We start from the raw sequence: 10,658 nt of genomic DNA on the forward strand, positions 1-10,658 counted from the left end.
CATGAAAGCTGGCTGGGTGACTTTGGGCCAATCACCAGGAGACAGTGAGTTCTAGTCCCACTTAGGCATGAAAGCTGGCTGAGTGACTTTGGGCCAATCACCAGGAGACAGTGAGTTCTAGTCCCACTTAGGCATGAAATCCAGCTGGGTGACTTTGGGCCAATCACCAGGAGACAGTGAGTTCTAGTCCCACTTAGGCATGAAAGCTGGCTGAGTGACTTTGGGCCAATCACCAGGAGACGGTGAGTTCTAGTCCCACTTAGGCATGAAAGCCGGCTGGGTGACTTTGGGCCAATCACCAGGAGACGGTGAGTTCTAGTCCCACTTAGGCATGAAAGCTGGCTGAGTGACTTTGGGCCAATCACCAGGAGACGGTGAGTTCTAGTCCCACTTAGGCATGAAAGCTGGCTGAGTGACTTTGGGCCAATCACCAGGAGACGGTGAGTTCTAGTCCCACTTAGGCATGAAAGCCGGCTGGGTGACTTTGGGCCAATCACCAGGAGACGGTGAGTTCTAGTCCCACTTAGGCATGAAAGCTGGCTGAGTGACTTTGGGCCAATCACCAGGAGACAGTGAGTTCTAGTCCCACTTAGGCATGAAAGCTGGCTGAGTGACTTTGGGCCAATCACCAGGAGACAGTGAGTTCTAGTCCCACTTAGGCATGAAAGCTGGCTGAGTGACTTTGGGCCAATCACCAGGAGACAGTGAGTTCTAGTCCCACTTAGGCATGAAAGCCGGCTGGGTGACTTTGGGCCAATCACCAGGAGACGGTGAGTTCTAGTCCCACTTAGGCATGAAAGCCAGCTGGGTGACTTTGGGCCAATCACCAGGAGACGGTGAGTTCTAGTCCCACTTAGGCATGAAAGCTGGCTGAGTGACTTTGGGCCAATCACCAGGAGACAGTGAGTTCTAGTCCCACTTAGGCATGAAAGCTGGCTGGGTGACTTTGGGCCAATCACCAGGAGACAGTGAGTTCTAGTCCCACTTAGGCATGAAAGCTGGCTGGGTGACTTTGGGCCAATCACCAGGAGACAGTGAGTTCTAGTCCCACTTAGGCATGAAAGCCGGCTGAGTGACTTTGGGCCAATCACCAGGAGACGGTGAATTCTAGTCCTGCCTTAGGCATGAAAGCTGGCTGGGTGACTTTGGGCCAATCACCAGGAGACAGTGAGTTCTAGTCCCACTTAGGCATGAAAGCTGGCTGAGTGACTTTGGGCCAATCACCAGGAGACAGTGAGTTCTAGTCCCACTTAGGCATGAAAGCTGGCTGGGTGACTTTGGGCCAATCACCAGGAGACAGTGAGTTCTAGTCCCACTTAGGCATGAAAGCCGGCTGGGTGACTTTGGGCCAATCACCAGGAGACAGTGAGTTCTAGTCCCACTTAGGCATGAAAGCCGGCTGAGTGACTTTGGGCCAATCACCAGGAGACAGTGAGTTCTAGTCCCACTTAGGCATGAAAGCTGGCTGAGTGACTTTGGGCCAATCACCAGGAGACGGGGAGTTCTAGTCCCACTTAGGCATGAAAGCGGGCTGAGTGACTTTGGGCCAATCACCAGGAGACAGTGAGTTCTAGTCCCACTTAGGCATGAAAGCCGGCTGGGTGACTTTGGGCCAATCACCAGGAGACGGGGAGTTCTAGTCCCACTTAGGCATGAAAGCCGGCTGGGTGACTTTGGGCCAATCACCAGGAGACAGTGAGTTCTAGTCCCACTTAGGCATGAAAGCTGGCTGAGTGACTTTGGGCCAATCACCAGGAGACAGTGAGTTCTAGTCCCACTTAGGCATGAAAGCTGGCTGAGTGACTTTGGGCCAATCACCAGGAGACAGTGAGTTCTAGTCCCACTTAGGCATGAAAGCTGGCTGAGTGACTTTGGGCCAATCACCAGGAGACGGGGAGTTCTAGTCCCACTTAGGCATGAAAGCGGGCTGAGTGACTTTGGGCCAATCACCAGGAGACAGTGAGTTCTAGTCCCACTTAGGCATGAAAGCCGGCTGGGTGACTTTGGGCCAATCACCAGGAGACGGGGAGTTCTAGTCCCACTTAGGCATGAAAGCCGGCTGGGTGACTTTGGGCCAATCACCAGGAGACAGTGAGTTCTAGTCCCACTTAGGCATGAAAGCTGGCTGGGTGACTTTGGGCCAATCACCAGGAGACAGTGAGTTCTAGTCCCACTTAGGCATGAAAGCCGGCTGGGTGACTTTGGGCCAATCACCAGGAGACAGTGAGTTCTAGTCCCACTTAGGCATGAAAGCCGGCTGAGTGACTTTGGGCCAATCACCAGGAGACAGTGAGTTCTAGTCCCACTTAGGCATGAAAGCTGGCTGAGTGACTTTGGGCCAATCACCAGGAGACAGTGAGTTCTAGTCCCACTTAGGCATGAAAGCTGGCTGGGTGACTTTGGGCCAATCACCAGGAGACGGGGAGTTCTAGTCCCACTTAGGCATGAAATCCAGCTGGGTGACTTTGGGGCAATCACCAGGAGACAGTGAGTTCTAGTCCCACTTAGGCATGAAAGCTGGCTGGGTGACTTTGGGCCAATCACCAGGAGACAGTGAGTTCTAGTCCCACTTAGGCATGAAAGCTGGCTGGGTGACTTTGGGCCAATCACCAGGAGACAGTGAGTTCTAGTCCCACTTAGGCATGAAAGCTGGCTGAGTGACTTTGGGCCAATCACCAGGAGACAGTGAGTTCTAGTCCCACTTAGGCATGAAAGCCGGCTGAGTGACTTTGGGCCAATCACCAGGAGACGGGGAGTTCTAGTCCCACTTAGGCATGAAAGCCGGCTGAGTGACTTTGGGCCAATCACCAGGAGACGGGGAGTTCTAGTCCCACTTAGGCATGAAAGCCGGCTGAGTGACTTTGGGCCAATCACCAGGAGACGGGGAGTTCTAGTCCCACTTAGGCATGAAATCCAGCTGGGTGACTTTGGGCCAATCACCAGGAGACAGTGAGTTCTAGTCCCACTTAGGCATGAAAGCTGGCTGGGTGACTTTGGGCCAATCACCAGGAGACAGTGAGTTCTAGTCCCACTTAGGCATGAAAGCTGGCTGGGTGACTTTGGGCCAATCACCAGGAGACAGTGAGTTCTAGTCCCACTTAGGCATGAAAGCTGGCTGAGTGACTTTGGGCCAATCACCAGGAGACGGTGAGTTCTAGTCCCACTTAGGCATGAAAGCTGGCTGGGTGACTTTGGGCCAATCACCAGGAGACAGTGAGTTCTAGTCCCACTTAGGCATGAAAGCCGGCTGAGTGACTTTGGGCCAATCACCAGGAGACAGTGAGTTCTAGTCCCACTTAGGCATGAAAGCCGGCTGAGTGACTTTGGGCCAATCACCAGGAGACGGGGAGTTCTAGTCCCACTTAGGCATGAAAGCCGGCTGAGTGACTTTGGGCCAATCACCAGGAGACGGGGAGTTCTAGTCCCACTTAGGCATGAAATCCAGCTGGGTGACTTTGGGCCAATCACCAGGAGACAGTGAGTTCTAGTCCCACTTAGGCATGAAAGCTGGCTGGGTGACTTTGGGCCAATCACCAGGAGACAGTGAGTTCTAGTCCCACTTAGGCATGAAAGCTGGCTGGGTGACTTTGGGCCAATCACCAGGAGACAGTGAGTTCTAGTCCCACTTAGGCATGAAAGCTGGCTGAGTGACTTTGGGCCAATCACCAGGAGACAGTGAGTTCTAGTCCCACTTAGGCATGAAAGCTGGCTGGGTGACTTTGGGCCAATCACCAGGAGACAGTGAGTTCTAGTCCCACTTAGGCATGAAAGCTGGCTGGGTGACTTTGGGCCAATCACCAGGAGACAGTGAGTTCTAGTCCCACTTAGGCATGAAAGCTGGCTGGGTGACTTTGGGCCAATCACCAGGAGACAGTGAGTTCTAGTCCCACTTAGGCATGAAAGCTGGCTGAGTGACTTTGGGCCAATCACCAGGAGACAGTGAGTTCTAGTCCCACTTAGGCATGAAAGCTGGCTGGGTGACTTTGGGCCAATCACCAGGAGACAGTGAGTTCTAGTCCCACTTAGGCATGAAAGCTGGCTGAGTGACTTTGGGCCAATCACCAGGAGACAGTGAGTTCTAGTCCCACTTAGGCATGAAAGCTGGCTGGGTGACTTTGGGCCAATCACCAGGAGACAGTGAGTTCTAGTCCCACTTAGGCATGAAAGCTGGCTGGGTGACTTTGGGCCAATCACCAGGAGACAGTGAGTTCTAGTCCCACTTAGGCATGAAAGCTGGCTGGGTGACTTTGGGCCAATCACCAGGAGACAGTGAGTTCTAGTTCTGCCTTAGGAAGGAAAGCTGGCTGTGTGACTTTGGGCCAATCACCAGGAGACAGTGAGTTCTAGTTCTGCCTTAGGAAGGAAAGCTGGCTGTGTGACTTTGGGCCAATCACCAGGAGACGGTGAGTTCTAGTTCTGCCTTAGGCATGAAATCCAGCTGGGTGACTTTGGGCCAATCACCAGGAGACGGTGAGTTCTAGTTCTGCCTTAGGAAGGAAAGCTGGCTGTGTGACTTTGGGCCAATCACCAGGAGACAGTGAGTTCTAGTTCTGCCTTAGGAAGGAAAGCTGGCTGTGTGACTTTGGGCCAATCACCAGGAGACGGTGAGTTCTAGTTCTGCCTTAGGCATGAAATCCAGCTGGGTGACTTTGGGCCAATCACCAGGAGACGGTGAGTTCTAGTTCTGCCTTAGGAAGGAAAGCTGGCTGGGTGACTTTGGGCCAATCACCCACTCTCTGCCCAACCCACCTCACAAGTTCGCTGTTGTGGGGAAAACACGAGGAGGAACGAGTGGTTAGATCCGTTTGCCTAACCACTATTATTGTTTACAAGAAGAATAAAAGGCCGGATAGGAATAAAATAATATGGAAGAGGGGTGGACTTCAACTCCCAGAATTTCCCCGTCAGCAGAATTCTCCCAGAGAATTCTGGGAGTTGAAGTCCACCCCCCCCCTTTCCAGTGACCGAGGTTTGAGAAACACTGAAGTAATAAATCAACCACACCTTCAAACTGCACGTGTCCAACCCTGACTCTGAACTTTTCTCCCTGTTTTAGGATTGTGAGCGTGAAGGAGACGCGCCTGACCACGTTGGTGGCCAACTCTCTCGTGGGCCTCTCCCTCCTCCTCCTTCCTTTCCCCCTCCAGCTCATCCCGAAGCCCGTCCTGTACGGACTCTTCCTCTACATCGCCTTGACCTCCATCGACGGGAACCAGCTGTTTGAGAGGGTGGCCCTTCTGCTCAAGGAACAGGTAACTTGCAAGTGTGCCGGCCGCTTGGGCCCTGCAGAGTGACGGCCAATGCTGTTTCTTGAGGAAGCTGCATAATCCCGAGTGGGTTGCGTCAGGTTGCAAAACACGGCTGTTGTTGTCAGGGTTCCAAATAGCATCCAAAAGTAAACCAGAATCCGAGGCAAAGTATTGCTCAAAGTTCCAATTGATGAAGAGAGCCATGTTGGCACATCTGGGAAAACCCGAATCTGAAAGCTTCCTTGTTTTCCCCACTAATTGAAAGTTCAAGATCTTGCCCCCCCAGACCCACAAGTCCATCCCATGGTCCAAACTTCCACTGCTATGCTGGCAGCTTCCACCTATCCAGTTCTGGTCAGGTGCAGAGGTGCAGAGACAAAGGATGACCTTGGCTTTCTAGAAAGAATTCTGTTATGGCTACATCTCACTTGTCTCCGTACAATCCCCACTCCCATTTTCCCACAATAGAAAATGCGTAGCAAAATAATAGAAAATGTGGCAGGTCAAAGACCCACCAGTATCACCTCGAATTGCCATCTGTGACCTGGCTTCCTTGCTCACACCCTGCTGGTGGCCTTCTACGTCCTCCCAGGGGCGTTGTTTGTACAGGTAGTCCTCGGTTTAACGACCGTTTGTTTAGTGACTGTTCGGAGTTATAACGGCATGGAAAAAAGTGGCTCAGGACCATTTTTGACGCTTGCTATACGACCGTTGTATCATCCCTGTGGTCAAAATGTAGATGCTTGGCAAGTGATTCATATTTATGACGGTCGCAGTGCCTTGGAGTTGCGTGATTCCCCTTTTTGCGACCTTCTGACAAGCAAAGTCAAGTGGGAAGCCGGATTCACTGAACAACCGTGTTGCTAACTTAACAACGGCGGGGATTCACTTAACTGTGGAAAGCAAGGTTGTAAAATGAGGCAAAACTCACTTAACAACTGTCTCACTTAGTGACATATTTTGGGCTCGATTGGGATCCTAAGTCAAGAACTAGCAACAACACTTATATACCCCTTCACAGTGCTTTTACAGCCCTCTCTAAGCAGTTTACAGAGTCAGCCCCTTGCCCCCAACAATCTGGCTCCTCATTTGACCCACTCGGAAGGATGGAAGGCTGAGTCAACCTTGAGCCGGTCAGGATCGAACTGCTGTCAGTCAGCAGAATTAGCCTGTAATGCTGCATTCAAACCTCTGCACCACTATGGCAAAAGAAATAGAAATAATAGAATTAGAACAAGTATAATTCGAAATAGAAATGTAATTAGAAATATTAGAATTAGAAGCAGAAATAGAAATTGATTAGAAATAATAGAAATAGAATTAAATAGAGGTGGAAGTAATAGTAATAGAAATAGCACTTATATGCTGCTTCACAGTGCTTTTACAGCCCTCTCTAAGCAATGTACAGAATCAGCCTCTTGCCCCCAACAATCTGGCTCCTCATTTTACCCACCGCAGAAGGATGGAAGGCTGAGTCAACCTTGAGCTGGTCAGGATCGAACTGCAGGCAGTGAAATGCAGAGTTTTTGCCTGCAATACTACATTCTAACCACTCCACTGCCACAGCTCAAACACTACCTAGTATCTGTTGGGTGCTGACTCTTTCCTTCCTTCCAGACGGCCTATCCTCCAACGCATTACATCCGCCGAGTGCCCCAAAGGAAGATCCACTATTTCACTGGCCTGCAGGTCCTTCAACTCCTCATTCTCTGCAGCTTTGGGATGTCCCCTCTGCCCTACATGAAGATGATTTTCCCACTCATTATGATTGGAATGATCCCGATCAGGTGAGATCTTGACCTTGGCTTCCTTTGCAGAGATTGCGTTTGACCGGATAAGGTGGGAATACACTTAAAGACCAGTCTCTTAGCATCCATTCAGAGTTATGCTACTTATGATCTGGATTTGAAGTCCCCGTGACCTCTCTCCTCGGGGTCACATGATCGCATTTCAGACACTCAGCAGCCCGCCCCACTTACAACTCTTTGTGGCATCCCACACTCACATTATCACAATTCACAACTCTTATACCTGAAAGCAGGTTTTACTTCAGCGTCTCCGCTTAATGACCATGGTGTTCGCTTTATAACTGCTGCAAAAAAATAAATACTAAAATCATATCAAGCATGACAGCCCGCTTAAATTACTGGGCTCACTTACAGTCATAAGTTGAGAACCCCAAGTCATCTGAAAAAAAAATGAAAGACCCGTAACACCGTGCTGTTTCTCTCTTCTTCTCGCTCAGATACAAACTGCTCCCCAGCATCATCGAAGCGAAATATTTAGACGCCATGGACGCTGAGCACTAACCGCGCGACCATTTCCATCCTGGTGACGCTTCGTCGCTCGTTTTGGTCTTCCGGATCAGAAAGGGAGCTGCCTGAGCGACCGACCCGAGTCGCTCGCTTGGACGTTGGTTTCCTTTTGCGACCTCCGTTTTCTACTGCACTACAACTCCTACCCAAAATTCCTGACTCCATTGACCGACCAAGTGCCGCCGCCCCTCCCGTTTCAAGGTGTGAGGAGGAGGGAGGGGAAGAGGCACAAGCGAGGAGACCTCTCCCCTCTTTTATAGACGGATCGCTAGAAAACGCTCCGGATCCCTTTTTTTCGTTGGACATGAATTCTATGCAAATTTCGGGAGCTTCGTCATTCGACCTCTTGCGGTCCTTGGACGCCCGTCATCTTCTGAACGAGACAACCCCACCCCCTTGTCTTCCCTGAACAAGGCGGTTTCCGGGAGACCCCAAGATGTCCTCCCCGTGGGATTTTCACCCTCCCGTTCCATCGGGGGCCGCCTTCGCAAGCGGCGAGGGTGCGGAAGCACCTTTCGGTAGAGCCCAGAACCCTGCCGAAGGAACCCAAGGCTTGTTTGGGAAGCTACTTTCCGTACCGCCACGGTGACTTGGCCTGGCGGCTTCTCCTCCAACGTGCATTATGACTTGAGCCTCCCTCTCTTGGCCTCGGGTATCAAGTACTAACTTCCCTGTACAATATATACATAACGGATCTCAATTTTCTGTATATATTTTGCATATAAATACCGTATCCCTGGGTATCCGATGCCTGTTTTTTCCAGAGACTACAAGGAGTTTTGTGCAATCAGTGTTAACTGCTGTACTGTAACGTCCCCTCGTTCTTTTATCCCCCCCCCCTTTTTTTTTTATTCTTACAGACTGCTGTTTCGTGTTATTTTCTCTCTCTCCTTGTTTACATGGATTGCTGACATGAATTGGGGGGGGGGGGGATTGTTGGTTCTGGCCTTTTAATTCCCATCTCTCCCGATTGCTGCTGGCGTTGGAAAATTGTGGGATTTGGGGGCGGGGGGGTGTTTGATTGGCGTGGGCCAGCTTTTCACAGCTTGGTGCCTTTCCAGTGGGCTCGGGGGGGGAGGGGGGGAACGGGTTCAATTCCCATCGTCCACAGTTAGCCCAGAATGGGAGGATGGGAGCTTCAGCCCGAGACCGTCCAGAGAAGGTTTTTTTAATTCCAAAAAAGGATTACCAAAAATCTGATCTCGTTGCATTTATTCTTATTTTTTTGGTAATTTCTATCGTGGGCTTCCCGGTTTTTTCCCCCTCCTCCTCATGAAATTGTATTTCTGGAATGATGTTCAAAAGTTTGTAATTTTCTCCGGATTATCCCTTGTTTATGCATGGGGCTGTTTTGTCCCCTTCGACTCTCCTCCTTGAAGCCTGCCAAAAGAAAGAAAACACATGTTATATTTGAGATCGGCGTCTTTGTTTTTATTTTCCCTTCTCACTCTTCCTTTTTGTGGAGACGTTAGAAATCCCACAAAATTAACCGTATTTTTTTTTAAAAAGGATAGGGTTTCCTGCCCGGGCAGGGGGTTGGGCTAGAAGACCTCCAAGGTCCCTTCCAACTCTGTTATTCGATTCTATTCTAAAAGAAATCCCGCCCCCCACGAGGCATTTTAGCTTCCTAAAATGTTAGAACATAAAATAAGAGAATCGGAAGGGGCCTTGGAGATCTTCTAGTCCAAGCTCCTGATCAAGCAGGAGATGCTGTACCCATTCTGGATGAATGGGTATTGAGTCTCGCCTTAAAAACCTCCAGTGTTGAAACACCCACAGCTTCTGGAGGCAAGTTGTTCCACTGGTGAATGGTTCTCTCGGTCAGGAAATTAAGTGGGTAGCATTGTGAGAAAAGGGACTGGAAGGAAGATTAAGATCTTTGTTCTCAATGACAACCGCTAGAAGTTTCTCATGTCTTTGGAGATTCTCTTTCATCCAGGCCATGGTTATCCCAAATGTTGTTGTTTCTTCTTCTTCTTCTTCTTCTTCTTCTTCTTCTTCTTCTTCTTCTTCTTCTTCTTCTTCTTCTTCTTCTTCTTCTTCTTCTTCTTCTTCTTCTTCTTCTTCTTCTTCTTCTTCTTCCTCCTCCTCTTCCTCCTCTTCCTCTTCCTCCTCCTCTCCTTTCTCCCTTCTCCCTTCTTCTTTAGTGTTGTTTATTTTCGGTTTCAAGAAAAAAATAAATAACAGGCACTGGGGGAAATTGACCCCACAGTTCTCCTCCTCCTCTAACCTTCAAGCCCCCCTCCCTTCCAGCACTGATGATGTTACTTAGTTGGTTCATGAAATGTCTGCAAGAAAACAACTAAGCTCAGAGAAAACCCAAGGACCTCTCACTTCTAGCACTCATTATGTTATCTGTTTGGGTCATGAAATGTCTGCAAGAAAACAACCCAGCTCAGAGACCACTCAGGATTCCCTCCTCCTCCAGTCCACAAACCCCACTCCCTTCTAGCACTGATGATATTCCCTAGTTGGGTCATGAAACGTCTGCAAGAAAATCACCAAGATCAGAGAGCACTAAGGAGCCCACAGTCCTCCTCCTCCTCCTCCACAATCCCCATTGCCTCCTAGCACTGATGTTATTACCTAGTTGGGTAATGAAAGTGCAAGGAAAGAGCCAAACTCAAGGAGCACCAACGACGCTATAGTTTTCCTCTTCTTCGTCTCCCCCCCCCCATCTCATTCCTTTCTAGCACTGATGGTATTACCTAGTTGGTTAATGAGACATCTGCAAAAAACATAAAAAGCCATCTGAATAAAAAACCTGAATTTTTTTTTTTCCAAAATTTTTTATTGGTTTTTCAACATTTATAGGGAAAAGGGTAAATGGACAGGTATACAAATTTTGGCAGTTGCAAAGTGTGACAGGCGCCCCTCTCTCCATACTCATAGTATACATTTATATATAATGCATTGGTATATAATTGATTACAATCAGCATATTAGTTCTGTTACTAAATTCAATCAGATTAGACATTACAATATAAAATCCAGATATAATTCCATTATCACTTTCGGTCAGTTTATAATAATATGATTTTCTTGTTTATTTTTGTGATCTGAGTCTTCTTGCTATTGCCCCATCTCCCTCCAC

At 49.3% G+C, this 10,658-nt stretch overlaps 1 protein-coding gene across 1 annotated transcript in view; it reads left to right on the plus strand.

Moving 5' to 3' along the window:
• The window catches only part of SLC4A11 (solute carrier family 4 member 11), a 166,319-nt gene extending 157,341 nt beyond the window's left edge, over positions 1–8,978 (plus strand). The window contains exons 15-17 of the mRNA XM_081960283.1: positions 5,057–5,252; positions 6,867–7,036; positions 7,495–8,978. Of these exons, the coding sequence (XP_081816409.1) occupies positions 5,057–5,252; positions 6,867–7,036; positions 7,495–7,558 (430 nt within the window). The 3' untranslated portion in view covers positions 7,559–8,978. The remainder of the gene's footprint in view (positions 1–5,056; positions 5,253–6,866; positions 7,037–7,494) is intronic.
• Positions 8,979–10,658: the final 1,680 nt, after the last annotated feature.

This window comes from Natrix helvetica (assembly GCF_964273705.1).
Source record: "Natrix helvetica genome assembly, chromosome: 7".
NCBI classification, from domain to species: domain Eukaryota; kingdom Metazoa; phylum Chordata; class Lepidosauria; order Squamata; family Natricidae; genus Natrix; species Natrix helvetica.